Source organism: Fundulus heteroclitus, unplaced genomic scaffold, assembly GCF_011125445.2.
Source record: "Fundulus heteroclitus isolate FHET01 unplaced genomic scaffold, MU-UCD_Fhet_4.1 scaffold_123, whole genome shotgun sequence".
Lineage (NCBI taxonomy): Eukaryota > Metazoa > Chordata > Actinopteri > Cyprinodontiformes > Fundulidae > Fundulus > Fundulus heteroclitus.
Genome location: NW_023396535.1, coordinates 460,649 through 483,279, shown reverse-complemented (window position 1 = coordinate 483,279; position 22,631 = coordinate 460,649). Strand labels below are relative to the sequence as shown.

General features: G+C 40.4%; 1 protein-coding gene across 1 annotated transcript; it reads left to right on the top strand.

Annotated features, from left to right (window-relative positions):
- Nucleotides 1–1,639: 1,639 nt before the first annotated feature.
- Nucleotides 1,640–7,733, top strand: pnrc1 (proline-rich nuclear receptor coactivator 1). Its single transcript, XM_012857479.3, has 2 exons — nt 1,640–2,234; nt 5,654–7,733. Exons 1-2 carry the CDS (start codon nt 1,956–1,958, stop codon nt 6,083–6,085), a joined length of 711 nt encoding a protein of 236 aa, XP_012712933.2. The 5' UTR covers nt 1,640–1,955; the 3' UTR covers nt 6,086–7,733.
- Nucleotides 7,734–22,631: the final 14,898 nt, after the last annotated feature.

Below are 22,631 nucleotides of genomic sequence, written 5' to 3'. Positions count from 1 at the left end.
GATAACAGGCAAAGATAAACTGAGTGATTACAGATACCGTCAACTGATGAGTTTACAATGATTAAGATTTTTCATTTGGCAATTTCACTAGTTATGCCCATGCCTAAAACCACTGCTGAACAAGAACATAGCGGCCCAAATACCTCATAATAGTGCCCGAGATTTTTGGGAAAGCATACATAAAGAAAGTTTCCACATGGGAAATTATAAGAACACTAAAATATGTTTTTGATCGTTGTTTGAGGATGACAAATTTACAAAATCATATGTCTAAAACAAAAATAGGGTCTGGAATGGCCTAGACTAGTGAAAAAGTAAAGTTACATTTATTGAGATGCTGTGGCAGGACCATAAACAGGTCATTCATGCTCAAAAGCTGTCCACTGTGGCTGAATTTAATTCATTCTGCAAGGATGTGACAAAACACTCCTTCATGACACAGTTGTCCTCCATGTTTAAGGGACATTTTGAACACAGGGCCAGATTAGGTTTGAGTAGCTTTATTCCCTTAGATGAAAGCATTATTTGAATCAGAATCAGAAATACTTTAATAATCCCAGAGGGAAATTGTTGACTGCTGGATTATTTATTTACTTGGGTAATCTGAAACATTTGAGTATCAGAACGAAGCAAAAAACAAGAGGAAACTGTATAATCCACTCTGTATAATTTGATCCAACCTGTATAATCTGATTGATTTTGGAAAGTGCCTTGAGATGACATGTATCACTATATAAATGTATCGCTATATAAATAAAATTGAATTTAATTAAATTGCCGAGCCAAAAGTTTACCCTCTGTTAAACAAGGCTTGATCAAAAATCAGATATGATTGTGGTTGTAATAAAATAAGAGACTAGTGATAAACTGTTGCACTGAGAGGAGTGGTGAATGCAGTTCAGTGCAGTGAGGAATATGTTCTGATCTTTATATTGGAGAAACCAAACAAGCTCTCCACAGACGCATGGCTCAACACAGGAGAGTTACCTCCTCAGGACAGGACTCAGCCGTCCACCTGCACCTTAAGGACAAAGGACACTCTTTGAGGATCAAAATATTCATATTTTGGACAGAGAAGACAGATGGTTTGAGAGAGGGGTGAAGGAAGTTATTTATGTAAAGCGAGAAAAAACAACTTTAAACAGACGAGGAAGACTCGGGTTTTAACTGCCAAGTTTCACCCCAATTCACACCATCATGCATGTGACCACAACATTTCTCAGGTAAATTCACCAGTTAAATGTGAATTTACATGTGAATCTAAGCTCTAACAAGGCCTCGCATGCAGGTCTATAAAGCTGGGAACGCCACACTAGTCCAGACATTTTGAATTGAGAAAGCTTCCTGGATGAGAAGAGAAACGTCTTCAGTTTCAGAATAGAAGTCCAGTTGTTTTATTTTTATTTTTAGACCTTTTTGGACTGAAAAGACTCATCTATTTATGTTGAATATTTTGTATATTTGTTAAAAATCCTGATATGTCTGGTAATACTTTGAGTAAAAATGTGTTTAACTTCTGCTGTCTTTCAAAAAATAGATGGAGCCACTCTAAACACAGGTTTTCAGAGTGGATCCATCAGAGCTTCTTTATTTTGAAAGGCTACTGCAGGAAGTCACGTGACCATGCTAAACTCATATACCAGCTACTTTTGACTTTTTTAGCTCAGACTAGCATCGACGCGCTACTAAGAAAGAAGTCGTTAAATTAGGTTTTAGCAGTAGCTGTAGTCAGAAACGCTCACATTTAATTACGGGAACTCCTAAGAACACAAAAACAAGTTTTTTTAATTACTCCTTTTTTTGTTGAAGAACATTTTAAGGGGGGAAATAAAGTGTAGTTAGCGACTTGGCAAGTTGTTAGCTCGCTGTTAGCCTGTGACGCCGTTAGCTAAACACCAAAACTCGCTCCAGCCGCGTTTCGCCGCCTGTTTTATGTTTTCGCGGCTCGGGAAAACATGCTGGACGGATCTCCTGCCAACGGCGACGAAGCCAATATCGGCAATGTGGAAAACAACAACCCGATGGCGCCGAGCGGTAAGGCGAAGCAAGCGTTGCTGAAGAAGGGAGGGAGGAAAGCGACGCGACACAACCCGAACATCCGGCTGTCGGACCACAACAACAACACCACCACCACCACCATGGCGGCCTCTCCGGCGCACCGAGCCCCGGCTCAGACGGCGGCTCACCAGACGGTGCTGCACCTCCATCACGTCAGACAAGGGGCCAAGAAAGAGGTCAGTTTTACGGAAGCTGTGACCCTAACAGGCCTCTCTGCCACAACCCCACCAGAAACAGTTTATAATACAGCTAACTATCATAAATGACGGACCCGTGCAGACTTTTAACCTATCAGAGTAGAACATAAACAACATATTTAATCTTTATTTCCTTATATGTGAGTTTAAAATCATAGTAAACTTTTTGGGTAATACTTCTGGGCACGTTTTTTATGGCACAATAAAGACATTTAGATGGAAATTCAGGCATGTCGAAACTACATTTGGTGCCCGGGGCCTTTTCAGTGACGCACTTCCAGCACATTGTTGTGAAATAAATAGAAAACCAGCCCAACTTCCTTTTTTTGCACTTGTTGATCGATGCATGGGGAGACAACCATCGCCACAACAGGTTTCTCCCTCAGTGACGAAGAAATGCGTCACCTGACCTTAATTAGAGGCGCAACAGAAACTATCAGCTGGACTTTAGACAGATTACAGTTGGTGACGTCATTGAAAAAGCAGTAAACAAAGTTATGATTAAAGTAGAACGGAGAAACGTACCTTTTTATTTATAACTACATTTAAAACCGACTTGGGTATAACCACGTAGGAATCAACACAGATAATACTTTTTTTTTTTAACATTGACTATATTATTAAGTAAGAATTTGTATTTTAAAAGCTCTCTTAGGATCCTAAAGGGGGGAAATATCCTGATATAGTGTTTTTTTATTGGGTTTATCACTTGAATGATCTTGATAAAATTAGAAAACGTCATCAATGGCAAGTTTGTGACTTTAACGCAGAGCACAAAGCTACTTGAAAGGGCATGTGTGCGCCTTAAGGAGGCCTAGTCATGTATTTATAGGGCTGTCATGATAATCAATAAATCAATTAATCGCACAATAAATTCTAATCACACAATAAAATAAGCACGATAATTTTGTGTTTTTTACCCATGTTTCCCTCTCCTCAGACTGGACAACAAAAAGGTTCAGTAAGATGCATCAGCGTCTGCGCAATATCTTACTTCCAATCACGTGCTCTCGTTATGGCAAATGTTCATGAAAGCACGTCATTTACTAACATATGGAGCAAAACCAAAGTGCAAAACACAGAAATAAAATGTAATAGGCCAACAGGATGTAATCATTTAATTGGAATTTCTACTGCCGTAGAAATTCGTAAAGTCATGACGAGGTCCCTTTTTCTAAAGTAGGCTGAAAATCTGTGTTGACCGCAGTTAAAAGGAGAAGACTGTGGAAGTATTAAACAGGAAGCGTCATCCTCAGCTGTACTTTCCCTCTGGTTTCTGTTCTGGTCAATAAATGCACTGGAATATTTGCTGCGTTCCTGAAACACAAGCAACAATTAAAAGGTGGTGAATTCTCAACATAGTGTCCTTTAGGGCAGGGCTTGTCAGACTAATTTCTATATCTGGCCACTTTGGCATCATGATGTCATTAAAGGGGCAAGTTGAATGTGTATAGATGATACTTTTCAGTTCACATAGAAATATTAAAAATGCAAAGCAACATAAAAGTAGCACCATTGGACCCATTTAAACAGTTTATCTACAAAAACAAAGTTGATATTGGGGCGAGTTACACTTTAAACTCTCTTTCTCCATCACTTTTTCTCTTTTTGGACGTTTCTTGGTCGTTTTGTTGTGTTGTGGAAAGACCTCACACCTAGTGGCAGGATGCTGCTACTACAGTTAAAAAATAATCAACATTCGCTACAGGAGGCTCAGTTTTAGCCACCTTCTACACTTTAAAAGGATATATGCCTCTACTTTATGACATGAGATGCCTCTTTTGGCTCTTGAGGGCTGAATAAAATGCCTCAAAGGGCCACATTCGGCCTGCGGGCCTTGAGTTTAACACGTACGTTAGGTTATACATAAAACTAATGAATGCAGCGTTCAAGCCAGGCTGTGATTGAGTGTTCAGCTGTAAATTATGGGAGGAACATCTCTGCTACACAAGGCTGGGACCTAAAACTATCTGAGGCTGAAGAAATGCCAGGGATTGCTGTGTTTCAGCTCAGTGACGTGTTGCTTAAAGCGTCTCATCGGCGTTCGTACCCCAGAGAAACACGCGGCTGCAGCAGGTTAAAACCTCCAAACGTTTCCAAAGTCTTTGCTATCAGCGCTGTGACTCATAAAGCCGAGCGAACACGACTGAACACACTGGAACACAACAAGTGAATGTGGGCGGCGGCCATGTGTGCTGAACATCCTGATAGATGATGAAATGTGATCTCAGCTGTTGTGGCTCTAATGCTTCAGTTTGTGTTTGAAACAAACAGGACATGATGTTTATTAACTCTAAAGATCCGAAGCATGAATGCTTTTAGATCTGAAGGAAGAAGGAGAAATGTTTTTCTGCTCATGGAGCCAAACACAATGTTTTCACCATTCAGGTAGAAAATACTTATAATGTGTTTTGGATGTAATTACACACAAAAAAAAAAATAAATAAAGCCAGAGGCTTTCATGCCTCATGTTGCTGAGCATCAGTTTCAAGATGAAGGGATTAAATTCAACACAATAACTGATGATGGTAAACAGTCTGAAGCTTTATTAGTAAAGCCGTTCATACAGTTTAAAAAAATATTTGATTTAGGTTAAAATAGACAAAAATACTCTGGAAATGATCAAACAAAAAATAAAATTGACAAAAAATACAAGAGATGAGGAAATACAGAAATCTGACAAATTCATAGACTTAGGGCTAATTAATCGATAAATTTGAATTTAGAATTAACTAAGGTAAAATTTTTGGGAAATCGGGGTTGCCAACGCACTCATCGGGCGTCCATGAAGAGAACAGAAGCAATTCTGAATATTTGTTTAGGCAAATACGTTGTAAAGAGGAAACTTTTTTATTTTAACCATAAGACGAGACACTTTCTTTCATTTCCTTCTTTTTTAAGTAAAAGTTTCGCAGGAGAAGTGAAGCCGGTTCTCAGCTCACTGTATAATAAAACCACCAGCAGCAAACATTTAGTTATATTTTCAATATTTAGGAAGGCATGGCGGCCATCTTTTTTTACAGTTTGTATTTAGTCACACTTTGAATTTAGGTCCACTCCCAGACCAAATGCTTGACATAAAATCAAGTTTTTAAAATAACTTCTTTGTGAATGAAAAGAAGGGGGGGGATCAATTAATCGAATTTTATATAAAATCTGAGATTTTATTTTAAGCCATATCGCCCAGCCCCAGATAGATTCTAAAAACCTAAACCATGAATAGGAAAGGTCGGTGATTAAATGTGTTAGTAGTGAAATCTAATAGTGGCGACTATGAAATTATAAAGCTGATAATAAAATGGAAATCAAACAATTCAGCTAAAAGTAAAACTGAATTTTAAAATATGTCAACTCTTAATTAACGGTGTGTTAAATGATTTCTTTTGTTCTTTTTCTAGGTGCTGAAGTCTAAAGGCGCTCAGGCTCCCCGACTCCTGCCCAGACACGACCAGATCAGCCACGGCCTGAACACCAGGAGCCACAGACCCAAGCAGAGCCACTCACCCGCCACGTCGCCCTCCGCCAAGCGGAGCGACAACCGCACTCCCAAGAAGCCTTCGTCTTCCCACCCGCCTCCTCCCCGGGAGCACAAGAAGCCCCTCAATGCCGCCGACAACACCAAGATCCCGAGCACTCCCTCTGCTGAAGCCGAGTACCTCAAAGATTGTGAAAAGATCTACGCCGGGGCCAAGTTCAGCGAGCCGCCGTCGCCCAGCGTCCTCCCCAAGCCGCCCAGCCACTGGGTGGGAGAGAACGAGCCTGAGCCCAGCAGCCAGAGCCGGGAGCAGCTGACCTTTCACCTCAAGTCTCTGCTCAAGGTTCAGGATTGAATCTGATTGGTGCTAATCGGCGCTCCTTACCTTACCGGCTACTGGAAGCCGCAGAGGGACCCGGCCTGGCCCCCAACGCTGCAATGCAATGTGGGAGTTTTTCTTCTGGTACGCCTTTCCATTTTTAGCCTGCAGATGTGAACGCCTGAGACGGGCTGTGCTGCTGGGCGGCGGAGACTTTCTGCCGGGTTTGCACATGAAGAGAAGAGTCGAGTGTTTTTGTTACTGAATCTGTAAAGAAAGCGTTTTTTTTTTTTTTTTTTATTCGCAGCAGCAGCAACACAGCCGCCGTTTCCTGTTTACATTTTGCAAAGTGACGGCACTTTGGTCCACCTCGCCATGCGTTTGACTTTTTAAAGCGCTTATGTAAAATGTACATAATAATATATTGTGAATGTGTGATTGTGTACATTTTCCTGTTTTAACTGAGATTCTAGTTTTATTAAGAAGAACTTTCTGGGAAAAGGAGGAAATGGTCCCCTGCGAACTGAAGCACTTTGTTAAAGCTCCTTCACAGGGATCTGAGACTTTTCTTACCGATTTGCACTGAAAACGAACGAGAAGAAGGAGAGCAAAGCCAACGTCGACGTTCACCTCCTGACCGGTTGCTGCGTAAAAAGCGTCTCGGATGGCAGACGTAACGAAAAGAAGCCGAGATGCAGGCTGGAGTCGGCTTCCTGTCTGAACCCGGGTCCAAACGATGGAGTCGGATCAGGGACTGAACCGAGGAGGTGATCATGGAAAACAATCTGACTGCCGCTGAAGAAAGCTCCAGCCAGCAGCCACACAAAGTGCTTATTAAATGAGTTTTGCACTGAATTAGGGTCTGCTTAGAGAGATTAAAGATGTGTTTTTTTTTTTTTTTCTTTAAGGTCTGACTGTAAGGAAGTTTGAGTGTTATTGAATCATGAACTCCTTAATTTGTCAGAAGATGGTTCTTTGGATAACTGATGGTTTTGGATTATAGAGAGCAGCAGTTCTAAGCTCTAAAGTCTCTTTTCCTCCAGTTTGTTACTCTGAGCCATAAATCAAACAGGAAAAGAGATTTTACACATTTAACTTGTGAATTTAGTTTCAGTGGCGTTTTGAAACGACCCAGTCACCATCAGAAAGCGATAAAAGCAATTCTGCAGCTCAGGTTGTTGCTAAATACTGACGTGTACATTTTTCTTTTCTTTGTATCCGTCGACTTTGTTTTCGTATCACAGACATGATGTGCATCGTTTTCCTCCCCGGGTTTTTCTCACGTGATTCCAGCTTCATGCAGGTCGCTGTCAACGGGCCGACTTGGCTTTCTTTCAGATCCAGAACCTCCACTCCTTCAGATTCTCTGCTGTAACGTGCATTTTTCTGTTGTTTTACTCAGATCTTCCTTCGTCCTACTATGCACCATGAGTACTTTGTTATTTCCTTTTTTTTTTTGTGGTGGATACAGGCAGCTGCTGGTTCTGTTTCTGACCTCTGTGACATCACCAGTCCAATGGAAAGTTGTATTAATGTAGCACACTTTACATTTTATTGCAGTGTTTCACCATCGTTTCATTCCAGTAATCCCCTTTATGGCACAATTCGAGAAAAAAAGTTTTACAAAAAAGTAATAAAATATATATTTAAATTGAAAATGAGAATAAAAATTGGTAACCCCCCACGATGTGTTTGTGATTATTAAATTATTAAACTTTTAACTGTATCATAATGTAGTGATCTTTGTTTCAGTAGAAAACAGTTTAACTCACTACTAATAAGACGCTGCTGGTTAAAATCTACCACTTTGTCCATTTCAGCCCTAAATTAAACAGTTTGGTTTGTCTAATTAAAACGGTGCCTTAAAATAAATCTAGAAGAGTCTTGAAGCAGGAAACTCAAAGATCTGATACCTTATGGCCTGTCAAAAAGCTTTTACACCTTCCTGAGTAATTAAACCTTGGATCTTCACAGAAAAGTTGGTTTTCACATCTTATTAGAGTTGACATCTAGTGGACAGAAGGCTGAATTGCACCACATATTTAGTGATTTTTTTTTATTTAATATTTACGTTGAGCTTTATTTGCAAAACAAGATTAAAAGGCAATAAGCGATTTTAAAAGGATGCATGAAATTATTTCTAAAAATGGTAACCTTCAATTTTAAATTTCGGAACGATCATTTGATATGTTTGTTTTATGTGGTCATATATGCACAGAGACAAATGTACTTGTTTAATCTCTCCATATAATTAATGCATATAAATCTTTAATTTCCAAGAGAATCAGCAGTTTACTTATTTAAATACAGCTGAGGAGATAATTATTGGAAATTATTGGACATTTTTAAGCCTTTTTCTGATTTGGGATCAGTCACAGCCAAGGTTTAATGATCTGCATGGCCTGCCAACACTTTTTAGCACATCTAGCTGCCTTAATTTTTCAAACCCATTGCGTATTTTTATTTTTTTATCTACAGTTGAGCTGCACATTAGTCCCCGGTCACTACATGTTTGCTTAGTATGAGAGATTGCTGCAAAGCCATCAACAATACAGACGACTGTCCACTGTGGCTCTACGCTCTTTCAGGAGGAGTGAATGCTGCTTGGAGAGACTTGATGCAACCTGCTGGGTTTCCTTAGAGAGGAAACTTTCTCACCAACCTGTCTGGATGATATAATTGAAATTGACTTTGTGAAGAGCCTGGAGATGACATGTTGTGAATTGACACTATATAAATAAAAAGGTTTATTTCATGCAGAAATGGGGTAAAGTAGGGGTCGGGGGTTTGTTCTCTGAGGCCCTTAATGGAAAAACCCCCCAAGGCCTCAGGTTCACTCAGACAGCTCTGTTACCTGTCTCTAACTTTGAAGACAAAGTCCAGCTTCTACACAGTACTGCAGATTTAGTTTAGGGGAGGAAATAATTACTTTACTAATCGATCTGGTTTTTCATACATTTACACGTAAGGTACAAACATCTTTGCTTGTTTAAAGCTTTTTCTGTGGGCATTTCATCAGTTTCATGTTTTTGCTAATGCTACTACGCACGACATAGTGGTTAGAAATGCAGAAAAAATAATCTCCCCGGTGGTTAATGTAGGACCCAGGTGGTTCAAAAAGAAAGTCATAATGCAGAATTTACAAGAATTTTATAATTATTTATTGTTTTTATTTTTTTGGACCATCATTATTTTTTAAGAAAAATAGAAACTGAAAACCTAAAAACTGAAATGCAGAAGTGCAAAAACGCTGCCTCCCTGTGGACATAAAATGTATGACACCCTGGGGTTTCATACAGGTGTTTCCTGAATGAGAGTCCCAGTCTAGCTTTTAGCGAGGCGTCACGAATAATTTGTGGTTTCTTGTTGGGACTCCAAGGACTTTTGTAAGAACTTTCCTGCATTTCAAAACAAATCCTGTCATAACTCTATTAGATTGGCCACTTTTATCTGGCTCCTCTACAGTTGTACAAAAAAGAAAAAAGTAAAATATTGACTGCATTTTATTTTAAATGATTTCAAAATAATTTATAGCAGTGTTTGAATTTTAAGGTTTTGGCTTTAGAAAAGTATTCTCTACATTTAAAGTTATGAAATTTATAATTTAAAAAAAAAAATTTCAAACTCAAAACACTTTCTACTCTGATTTTGACATTTTTCTCAGATTTTTCCGGTCAGATGTATCACTACAGTATTGTCAAAATGAAAAGAAACTATAACTTCGTACATGAAATGTTGTCCTGGAAGAAAAAAAATCCAAACAAGGCAATATAAATGGCTTTAATGGAAAATATAAAGACTGAGTGTGTGCAGTCTAGGGAAAATGTAGCTGCTGCAGACTAGAAAATGAGTTCAAAATGCACGCATACATACAAAAAGTATTGCATTGTATATGCTTTGCAGCAAGAAGGACCTGGGTTCGAGTCCTACCCTTGCCCTGGGTCTGCATAGAGTTTGCATGTTCTCCCTGTGCATGAAAAAAAAAAATCTTTATTGATGTTTTCTAACTTAAACTTTTTAAAGCTAAATCTAATAATTCAATATTTTTCCAGAGACCGCTTTGGTTACTATTAGGGTATGTTTCAATAATTTAGTTGTGTTTTTAAAAGTCTTTCATTTGGTGACGAATGATAAACATTTACCTGCTGCATACTGCAACTGATAGCGCTGTTGCTCTAGAGCAGCAGTTCCCAAACTTTACTTTAGCTCTGTAAGCCTTCGGTTTCCCAACCGGTTTGATGCACCCCTAATCTTAAAACTAACTAAATAAATAAATGCAACAAGCTTTTTTATAGCCATATTAAATCATGCTCAAATGACCAGAACACACAAAACATAAAAAATTTGCAGTTGCAGTTACAACAACAAAATCATCTTAACAAAGGTTATGGACATAAAATTAGAACATAATTTGAATTAAATTGCAATAAAGTTACACACAACATCCACAGCAGGATCCTGGGGATTTTCAGGTGCATCGGTGGCTCAGCGTGGAGCGAGAGAAAGAAAGACACTGAGATCGGTCAAAGCTTCACAGACCACCTGAAACGAAATCCAGCATCCTGGTGGATTCATGGATTAAACTCTGATAACCTGTGCCTGTGTTCTCACTTTATTCATTCCATGTACCAGCTTCTAAATCTGAGTCTGACTCACAATGTACGCCGCAAAATAGAGAGATTATTAATCAGACAAAGTTATTTCCTGACTGTTTGACAGTGGTTACCTTCAGCAGGTAGAAACGCCCATGGCAGCACACCTCAGCTCGCCGCAGCCCCACCACCAGTTGCCAGTTTCCCTGTTCCTGTCTGAATACGCGCTAAGACCACATTTGTGAAATGAACAATGAAAAGTAATACAGCTCTGTGCATGAGCATAGTCGAGAAACCGCGTCTACCACCAATTTCCCCTCCAGCAGCAGTGGCGGCGGCAGTGGGGTGGGCATGACAGGCGCATTAGTGCTTGTTGCCGGTTCAGTCACAGCATCATGGGCAGGGCTGTTTGTAGGTGCTGCACGATTGATACAGATACGGAGATCATGTCATTCAGTTTAATCTTGTAAATAAAACTTTTGCGCTGAATTAAATTTCCCTCTACTGACGTAAACGACGTGAAGTGAGGAGAGAGCTAGAGAGATATTTTCTGATTCCTGCTTGTTTTCTTCGCCCGCTCTGTAGCAACTCTCTCCTCTGTTGTCTCCGTTTCCTCACTCTCTCTTGGTTCCTCTCCTCCTTCATCACTAACTTTGACCTTAGATGTCTCACCTGACAGTTTCACTGATTTCAGCCAATTGAGCATATTTTTCAACATAAAACTTTAAAGCCATACTTACAGCAGTTAATGTATATACAGTGTTGTGTAATCATCATGTGGGATACATCTCTAAGTTGTCAGGGTTCTCTGTGTTGTCCTGCTCTAACTCTACTCCTCAGGTGTGTCTAGTTGGCTGAGGAGGCATGGTCCACACCTGCAGCTCGTTGCAGGCGGCTTCCTCTGGCGTCTTAAGCAGAGCGCTGACAGATGGAAGACGCCGGAGCCTTAACCAGTCGTGGTACGACGTGGCCTCTGTCCCGACTCTCGGAGACCAGCTTGTGAGTTTTTTTGTTACTCTTCATTTTTGAACCTCTCTGTTGCTTCAGATTTTGGTGCTTGGATGCACTCACCTGTCTTGACGTCTCGTCCGAAGAAACAGACCAGCGGAACCTGCCGGCTCAGATTTTGCTCTGGCTCTCCCCTCATACTTCCTGGAAGTTACCCAGCGAGGCCTGAGATCCCCTCTCCCGGGTTCTGTTGGTTCTGTGTTCACTCTGGTCAATCCATCTGTCAACCGTTGCCGATGAGGCTCGGTCAGGATTCCTCGCCAGCTACATCAGCCGCCCTCAGCCACTAGCCGCCTATCTCCAGCAGAGTAGTATCATAGAGTTCTCCTGACGCTACTTCTTCCCGGTTAGGTCCGCCCAGCCTAATGGTAAGCAGCGCTACTTCTAGCAATTCTCCGGGTTCTTCCTTCAGAGTACTCACTCACTCTCTCTTGCAGACTTTCCAGCCGTGACGTTCTGACCCAGCCGATTCACCTGTAGTTCCGTCCGTAGACCGGCCTGTTTTCCAAATAAAATATCTTAAGACTGTGCATTGCCTCCCGTTCGTATCTGCATGTGGACTCGTCACCTGAAAACCATGACGGAAGAGATGTAATTCTCCAGGTCCTGAAGATGATCACTTTTAAAGTCTTTGTTCCTTCATAATCTACATGAGAGTGTACAATACGATATGACAATGCATTGCAGAAAAAATAACATTTCCATGCAGGAGATGCGCAGATATGCTCAGTTTGTTTGGAACAATCATTTGTACTTAGACAGAATACAAAGCAAGTTTAATTCAATTAAATTTTATTTATAGCGCCAATTCATGAAACATGTCATCTCAACATGTAATTTAGTGTCTTAAACCTCCAAACAGGAACAAGGCCTAAGAAAAGGCATAGATTCAGTTCTCCATTGACCCAGCAGACTGAAAGGGGTGGAGACTGGCTGCCGTGAAAGCCTAAACAGCCAGATAAACAGCCTTATCACGATGCAAAACCAAAAGGTACCATCAGTAAAAGGTGGAGCTGTTCACAAGAAATGATCACAAAGGAAAACCATGAAAGTATCTGTAAAGAGTTTCTCACGGAGTTAGTCGTTTGTTTAACTCAACTAAACAGCAAACTGACCTAATCTAAAAGTGACCCTGAAACTTATCATGCCACAGAGTATAATAAGGTTTGAATAGGGTCAGCTGTCTGCCTGACCTGCTTCAATCCTGCCGGAGAAACCTTCAAACCATAATGAATTCTTTATAGTTGGGGTCAGTTCTCAGCCAAACATGCCTCAATCCCTCCCAGAGACAAGCTTCTGATGGAATTGAACCTTCAATGACTGTCTTCTCATCCACAGGAGCCCAGTGACTCTTTACTGTTCCAGATCATGGCTGATGAACCTTTGGCAAACCCGAAAACGGAGAATCAGATCTCCATTATCAGATTTGAGGGAGGTGTTTTGTGCAATCATCATGCTGAATAAATCATACTGAATTGAAATCCAAATGAAACATGTGACTTTTACAGACACCCAGGCACTGCCTCTTACAGCAGGGGGCTCACTGTATAAAGACTTGTTGCCAACATCTATCACTCTCTTTCACCTGCTGCTTAGCAGCATTGGGGAGAATACTCTCTTTGCATGCTGTTCCTCAACAGCAGCTTTGTAGGGAATCTAAATCTGTAGAGACCTACAAAAATGCAGGGTCGGCCAAGCTGAGTACATTCCTGCTCTTTTCCAACATCAGACGACTGCCATGAATCAGGCTGTTTATGATCTTTCTAAGCTGTGCAGGAGAAAAGCTGACCAGGGAGCGAGCCACACCTCTGCCGCGCAGAGATCCACATGCTGCAGCTCCCACAGAGCTGAGCTTCCTACAGCCTGAGAACCTGCATGACGGAGTGGGAGCCGCCTGCTGACAGCTTTGCTTCGAGCTAGCTGCCTGCTATCTCTGCTGAAGGACCAGCTTCACTCTGCTTTCAACTGGATGCCCCAAAGTGAACCAAACTGATACAGGCACTGACAGGTTTGGCAGAGTTAGGCAGGGAAAGTCAAATGGTTTATTTAAAATGGATTTATAGTTTTCTTTAAGCTATGACAAAAGTAAATTTCCTGGAGTTACAGGCTGAGCTATCTGCTAGTTTCTTTGAAATCAAGCTTTGAGGATTTCTTTGAAATCAAGCACAGAGGTTAGGGAGTTCGTCTTGCAATTGGCGGGTTGCCGGTTCGATCCCCTGCACTGACTGTCTCTGTCGTTGTGTCCTTGGGCAAGACACTTCACCCGCATTGCCTGCTGGCGGTGGTCAGAGGGCCCGGTGGCGCCGGTGCAAGGTAGCCTCGCCTCTGTCAGTCTGCCCCAGGGCAGCTGTAGCTACTAACATAGCTCACCACCGTCAGGGTGTGAATGGGTGAATGACTGAATGTAGTGTAAAGCGCTTTGGAGGTCGTCAAGACTAGTTAAAGCGCTATACAAGTACAAGCCATTTACCATTTATTTCCATAAGAGTTATCTACATTGATTGGATACTAATGTTTGTGTTGTCTAGTCCACTCATTACGACCAAATAGAACTTAGGGTATTTTTTTAAAATTAGCGCTGAAAGTGTCCGCTAGCATGTCCCGAAAACAAACATTTATGTTTTAAACATAATGTTTGTTTTCGTTTCGCTCTGCCATCATTTGATAGGGCTGTCAGCATTATATGGAACATTAATGGTAATTTAATGGTCTTTTGCATAACTTTAGGGTTAACCCATCAAGCGACCGATTGCTACAGTGCCCCTAGCTTCCGGAAGGAATAATTGCATTAATAAAATAATTTGTCCTAAAGGTACGGATTTTTTACTGAGCAAATAATTTTTTTAAATGTTATTTTATCAAATACTGTTGTTTAACTCAGAATTTGCATCATGAATGGGTCGAACACAGACCAAATGTTGTTCTAAATTAGTCAAGCTAATTTAACTTCATTCCATGTTCTTTAAGATGAAGTTAGGTTCTCTAACATATGTCTGCTTTGAACCAGGATTCACTGCATCATTCTGATGATGGTTTTCAACCATTTTATTTGTCTTTTGTTTCTTTTGTGTGTACACGGTTCATTAATTTCTTTTTATCTTAATTTTGCTTAGCAGTTTTAGTTAAGCGTCGCTAGCCTAGTAGAGAGGATTTGTTGACTGAAGTATAGTGTTAATTTGAATATACACCATTCTATAGTGGTTTTCTCTGGATGTTCATTCTATAGCCCCATTTACACTACCCTTTTTAAACCGATCCAGGCCGAGCTAAGCAGAATCATCACTGGAAATCGTGTGTCACAGTAGGGAAGCTAGTATTTTTATGAGTCTGAAATGTCATCTGGCTGTAAGGAGATGACTCGGTCTGCTCATGCGCTCTTTGTTGTTAGAGAGCCGAGCCAGGGAAAAACCAGGCCGAGCCCACACATGGAACTGGGCTGCATTTAGCGCGGTCCGGTTGTGTCTGGCTCAGTTCAGTTCAGTCTGCGTTCCATTTACACTAGTTGTCTCTGTTACCGAGCTCGGACTGGTCTCGGCTCAGTTAAAAAAGGGTAGTGTAAACGTGGTATATATCTGCTCATGAATTCTTGAACTTGAAGAGAAGTTGTCCCTCCTTTATTCTATATGTGTGCAGAGTTTACTGTTAAAAGAACGCCAGTGCTTAAATTATTCCTTTAAACTATTGTCCTGATATCAGTTGTTTGGGCTGATATTCACTGGACAATTCCTAAGAGAGTTACAGTATTTATTAAACATTAAATAACTTAGAACAATGTGTTAACACAACACTATGGACCACCTGATCTGCATAAAGAACCACCTTCTGCCCAGAAAAAAGGAGGTCTATATGTCGTGTTTGATTCTCTATTATTCTCTCAACTCCATATTCAGAACTTAAGAGAGACACAGCCATTTTGTATCACATCAACTAATTTCATTTTAAATATTTATAATTAGGCTTTTTCTGTTCTTTATAGGAGAAACAATTAAAACTAAAAAAAATACCAGACTGTCTGGATGATGATGATGCAGGAAGATTTCGATCCCAGCCTGCAGATAATTTGACCAGCAATGAAAGGAAATCTGTGCAGAACCAAAGTTTCACCTGCCATCTGCAGACAGATATGAATCTATTTTAACTATAACTGAAATGCATATCTTCTGAGTTGGGATAATCATTTTAAATAAAATAAAGTAAGTGAAACTTCGAAGTTATCAAACTGACATTTAAATGTCACTGCTTGCAGTTCTGATGCTGTTGTTCCTGCTTCACTGCAGACTCATTTCCTCCCTGTTCTGGGGATTTAAGCGACCAACCTCGAGCTCAGAGCACACGTGCGGCAGTTTTTCACCAGACCAGAGCACAATGAAGCCCAGCAGAGGGGAAATGAGATGAAGGAAGTCTGTGGTTGCCCTGCAGTCAGCAGGAAAGCAGCAGGAAGCATCAGTGAAGCTCAACAAAGTATGAACCATAGCAAAGCCTGCAGTTTGCGGCTCAGCAGAAAACGAGGCTGAACAGAATTTCATTATTAAAAAAGTTATCAGACTAAAAACACTTTTAGGTTTCTTGGTGTTCATCCTGCCCATTTGACTTTTGTTAACTCATGTGGTTGATAGATGAGTCAAGAACCCACCAGAATTATGAACTGAAAGAACTCCCTGAAACATCTCTACCAGACTGCTATAAACATGTCCAAATGGACTAATGAGACCTATAATAAACCAAAAACTTTCAGAATACAGCAGGTCATCCCTCATTTAATCTTCCATTACGAATATTTGAAAGAATTATCATTGGTGGAGATGATTTTATACATTTTCTTCCTGAGGGTTTGAGGGTATGTCTTTAACTTTACTCTGTCAGACTGTCTGAAAATGGAGAAAAGCTCTGCAGCGCTGACCTCCAGCTGTTTCCACAGGTCTTCATCTGACCCCCAATCATCCAGGAACTCTGGGAATGAAGCTGCTCTCTGCTGGACTGGGCCAGAGACATGGTTCTGTTAGCTTTGGACAGTTAGTGACGCGCCACAGCCCTAGATTTCTTAATATCTGACCCTCCCTGTTCCACAGAGGATGATTCTCATTAACCAGCAGGTATATACATACATTTTTTAACAGATTTTCCTTAGATGCGTTGACGGGAACAAAGACATGCTTCTACAAATGGTTTCATTTTCAAATTGGGAAACACTAACAAAAGAACCCTGAAGCAGGCCTCTGTTCTTCTTTAAAAGCATGAAATTAACTCTTATTAACATATGTAACAGACATGATTTAAATGTTAACAGCTTAGTTAGCCTGTACGTACGACAGTTCCACTTGTTTTTAAAAAAAAAAAAGAACTGTTGGTGGTAAAGAAAGACGTGGAGGTGCTCTTTCTGGGATGTTCCTGTCATTTTCCCTCAAACATCCCATTTGTACATTTTTATTTTATTTCTGTCATGAAAATTTAGATTTTCACAAAACTCAATGTGACATCAGTGTTTAACTTGAAGCCCCAAAAGGCTTCGGCTTTTGCAGATGCAATGGTAAATGCTGTGGGTTCATTTCCAGCTTCCCCATGTCAAATGTCGACGTGTCCCTGGGCAAAGCACTCAACAGGAGACTCGTCCCTCGTCTCCGCCTTTAGAACTGAAACATTTCAAATCCTTTTTTTTTAATGTTTGGGGTTCTGTTTTCACTCAATCATCTGGGTTATGGCCGGTTTTAAGAAGCACGGGAGAAATGGTGACATCATCTGTAGGGAGAAAAGCTAGTAGGAAAACTAGTTTTTCATAAAAGAAGCCTGTGTGAATTATCTGTTAATGTAGGAAGTTTTCTCAGTCGACGCATTTAGTTTGAGCAGGGCAACACTTTCCTCTGCACTTTAAGGGTATTGCTTGTTATTTGCTTGTTTTTTTGGTAGTGGGGGGTTTATCTAGTCAATGTGGGGGAAGGGAAGTGGATGAAAGTTTGTCCTATTTTTTGTAGAATTCAACAGACTGATTTCAACAAGGATACTATTTCCCTTCCTTGTCCCAAACACTAAGAGATGTGTTGCATACAGAAGACAATTTAAACACATTTCACTAGTTTCAAACTTATAAAATGATTAATTACAAACAGGTGAGACTTGGGTGTGTCTGAATATTTAACGCTGACATTGAAAGGCCTAGGGGCTGAAATGTTGGTAGATATCTAAAAGCTTGATAGCCAAATATAAAGTTGGCTTTTTTTCTTCTTAGCGAAAGCAAAGGAGAGCATATTTATAGCACTAACCAGCTGCCTGTAATGCTTCTGAATGTGTTGAACAACGGAGCTCTGCAGCCACCCACACTCACCAAAGCACTTCCTCCCTCACTTCTCAGAAGAAGGCCTCAGAGTTAAAATTGGAACAAGCTGCTTAAAAACTTTTTAATGTATTTCTGCTTTACATGCTGCTATTGTAACACCATATCTGCTGTTGGAGTTGATCTGCAATAAAATTAAATTTAATCGAAAAGAGAAATTTGTTTGTGGCAAACTGTACTTGTTCCTTTAACACAGTTTATGGATTTAGTCCACTTCTCCTTTCTGGCTACCAGAAACGCTCCGGTGTCAAATCTGGCCCAGTGGTTGAACACAAGCTTCACTAAAAGGATTTAATACAATTTGTTTTTAACCTGTTTGGATTTCCTTTGTAGGTTTAAATGAATCTATGGTTAAATGCAGCTTAAGCGAAAATTCAGACTGAAGAAACTCTATTGCCTACCTCCATCAATCAGGGACTCATCCGCCTCCGACGCAAGCCAATCAGCTTTGAACTGCTCCTCCTCAAAGCCAATCGGCATCCTGGGTTCATCTTAAAAAGAACTCCACATCCTCATCTCGGCCTTCTCCTCAGCGAGCAAGCAGTGGCTGCGCGTGTCCGGTTTGGACTCTGATGACTGGATTCAACCCACCTCCATCCCCTTCTCCACCATCGTAGCTAAGCTTCGCCAGGCTTTCCTATGGTCCTCCTTCAACCTCGTCCCTATCAGAGTGTAATTCCTCCTGGACTCCCCTGTCACTCCTTAAAACGGTCCGGCAGAAGACCGCCATGTTGAGCCTGGTTCTGCCGAAGGTTTCTTCCCAAAGGGGAGTTTTTCCTCTCCACAGTCGCTTCATGCTTGCTCATCATGGACAGTTCATGCAAACCTGTGTTTATCAAGTTGGACATCTAGCTCAAACAGTTCAGCATTTGGACTGAACAAACTTTATTTATCTCCACTCCACCACCAGTTTCAGACCTGGGGGGAAATATCCCTATTCTCATACGCCTGCTAATGCATATTCAAGTATAATTCAGCGTGAATTTTTCCTGCCGAGGTCTGAGCGCCAAACTCTTAAAATATTGTATCAATAAAATTCTTCTAATTGCCTTTTCTTTCTGTGTGAGTTTTTCAGATTGAATTAAAGTTAACCACGTTCAAGTCAAAATTGAGATTAAAAGAAACTGTGTAAACATGAGGAAGTTGCACATCTCTTACAACAGGAAATGCAAACGCCCTTTAAAAGGCGTCCAGTAACTGACTGCTTAGTGCGTCAGAACAAGAACCACAGAGGCGGAGAAATTTGTTTCTGATCGCTGAGCTGAATGGTAAGAATGCTACATTTACCATAAATCAGCCATTATCTGTTATTAAACTTGGAACCTTGTAATGAAACACATTAACAAGCTTTTGTTCAAACTAAACATCTTACAATGTTTAAATTTGCATAATATTCAACTGTCTGCACATGGAAACCCTGTTTACGTAAGATCTGAGGATAATATGAATTTTTCTTGCCAATATGTGACGAACTTAAACTATAATAGTTCCAAATGGGTCTTCAGTTCAAGCGGCTCCTCAGTAGAGCTTGTTAAAATTAAACTGGTAGGATCATATCTGCAAAGTGAATGAAGCAGACTGAGTGACGTTCAACCCACACTTTTGTCTTTTAAAATACAAATATTTACTTTGTCCACTATTTTTCCTGCTTTTTTTATGTTTGCGGTTTTCTTCGTTCTGTCCATACATGCAAATCATCCAAAGACGCCATCATGGCACCGTAGCCCAACAGTCTAACTATTTTGGTTGACCACCTTTGGCTGGTACCAGAACAAAGACTCTTGGCACATACGTATACACAACTGTCCTAACACAAAGCTGACATGTGGTCGTGCAAACAGAGTTTTGGGTGAAATGCAAACATGGCTGTTGAACTAAATGGCCAATCATGAATTAAATTACATTTTCTAAATTATGTCACAGAGTTTTGATTATTTTAAATTATGATTTTGATCTGAAAACCTTTTTAAATTAATACACTGTATATAAGTGGCATGATCTATGTTTGTGTTTGCTTTGTTCTGGACTAATTAGTTTCCACTCTCCTCAGTGAACAGTCATCTGTCACCTCCCTCTCCAGTCAGCTCAGATCAGCTCCACCTGCTGCCAGTAATTAGTCAACTCTTGTCACCTGTTCACCAGCCTTCATATGCCTGAGTCTCTTAGCCACTCAAGGCCAGACCGTACTGTAACGATTGTAGGTGTGAACCTGAAATTCAGCCGAACAGAGTTACGTTAAAAAGGGTAATATTGTAAAGGCTGAATGCAGAAACAAATCAGGAGATGCAGGTGGAATCAGACTTGAGCTGATGCAGGTGGAGCACACACAAGCTGAAAAACCACGCCTGCAGACCACGAGTGAGGCCGCAAAGGTTGCCAGTTCAAAACTCAGTAAAGCATAGGATATATGTATATGTATATATATGTGTGTGTGTGTGTACATTAGGCATGAACATAATTTATAAGACCCAGAGCTCAATACTTTAGAGCGAGATTATATCCCACTGAATGAGCTGGAGGATGTCCCTGGCGGGACTTAATTTCTGGGTGCAAGGTGCTTGTCGTTGTCCAAGAGTAATGTGATCTATGTTTTGTTTTGAGTACCTTTAAAGTTGAAAAGACAGACTCATACATAACTTGTTGCAAAAAGGGAGAATCTGCAGTGCCCTGTGAGCCAAGGTGGGATAGTTATTTCTTACATAGACAGGAGAAGAACTGCAGTTCAGTTCAGTTTTTGTCTTTGTATGATATATTAATACAAGCTATATCTTATTATAATAATAAAGAATCGATTTTATGATAATGATAAAAAATTAAGATTCCATTTTTTTGCATTTCCTTTTTTTCCTTATTTTCCCTCAAGTTTTCTGTGGCCGCCTAGCGCCCCCTGGCGGCCCTCACTTGGAAAAACATTGGCATTCAGAACACGATCTGTAATAAGCAGAAGACAATGGAAGAATGGATGTAAATACTGACTAACATTAGGTTGGTTATAACCAAAATGATTAAAAAACGTCTAAACACTAGAAGGACTGCATTTTTTGTCATTTTTTTAACTTTCGTTACATTCAGAAGTTTCCATACTCTTCCATATATTTAGTATTTAGTAGACTCACCTTTAAACTCTTACTTGGGTCAAATATTTTTTGTTTCTTTTATTTTCTCTTGAAGCCCATTCCTCCTGACAGAACTGGTATAACTGGGTTGTATTTGTTTGTTGTTTCAACCCACCTTGGTACAGGAGTCGTTTCACTCTGACTAATGGCACACTCAGCGGTTACAGCCAAAGACTAACAAGAATATATTGCCTTTGGTTTGGGCTTGATACAGACACTTTCCTATCTGGGAGGCAGAGTCCATTTCTATCCTGAATGGCATCATAGCTGGACACCCCCATGGTGTTAATATGTGCAGACTACTGCTTGAACAGATGAGCGTGAAACCTCCAGGTTTCTGGAAACATACTGGTGGAGATCCATAATGCTCCTGATATCTCGGCTGATTTCTGTTGTTTTTTCTATAATGTCATGCAAGGATGCAGAGTGTTTGAGGTGCAGCCTTGAGATACAGAGTGGAGAATGTTGGTGATTATGAATGTTAACATTTAAAATCAGGGAACAAACAAAGTGAAACCTTCTGCTTCATCAACTTGATATTATTCTGTTATTCAAAGAATTTACGTATTGCAATATCTTTTCAGTTCGGAAAGTTTTAACGTAATATCAGGAAAGCCATTAAGTTTTGACCTACACATGACTGCATTCAAAATAATCGTCATAAACTGGGATGTTCTTTTTCCTGTAGCTCAATCTTTACCGGTGACCAAACAAATAGTGATTTAACTGCACCAGTGAGGTAAAAAAGAGAAGTGCTTGCATTAATGTACTTTATTTGTGGGAATGAAGAGATACGGGAATGTTGCTCTGAAGAGTCAGGATGCTCTACAGTTTGTCAAACCTCCCAGCATGTCCAGGTATATTGGTGTGCAGTGGGATGTTTCTGAAACACCAGGCGACTTCTGCTAAATAAAAGGATTCATCAGCATGTGCGATTAAACAAACACTTCTGAAATGAACCTATTTGCACATCCACAGGATGAAAAATCAGATAATGAATAACAATATATTATTTGTATTAATAAATAATAATCACAAGAAAAACAACATTATTTTAAATGCTTTATATTGTGAGTATAAAAATGGGAAATTAAAATGTTTTATCTGAGAAACTGTCATGGTAATTGTTTCAAAAATAACTAATCCAGCAGGGGGCACTGTTGGGTAGGGAATTATGTTTCTTTCAGGCGACCCTTGGAATTGGACCTGCACAGTTTGGTGCAGGTATGAGACAATCTCTAATAATTCACTCCAGTTCAGGAAGACAGAAGTGTTATTCCAGTCAGAACTGTTAGGATAGGAATTGAAAAGGTCCTGGGTTTGAATCCTGGCCTGGAGTCTTTCCACATGGACTTTGCATGCTGTCCTTGTGCATGCGTGGGTTCTCTCCTCGTACTACGGCTTCCTCCTACAGTCCACAAACATGACTGCTGGGTTTACTTTTTCCCTAAATGAGGTATGAGTGTGAGTGCTCATGGTTATTCTGTGTGTCTCTGTGTTGCCCTGTGATGGACTGGCAACATGTCCAGGGAACATGT

Bases quoted from the DNA above. Each gene is read 5' to 3' on its own strand.
- pnrc1 (XM_012857479.3), top strand. From the start codon at position 1,956: ATGCTGGACGGATCTCCTGCCAACGGCGACGAAGCCAATATCGGCAAT. The intron at 2,235-5,653 runs GTCAGTTTTACG...TTCTTTTTCTAG, and splicing joins GACAAGGGGCCAAGAAAGAG to GTGCTGAAGTCTAAAGGCGC.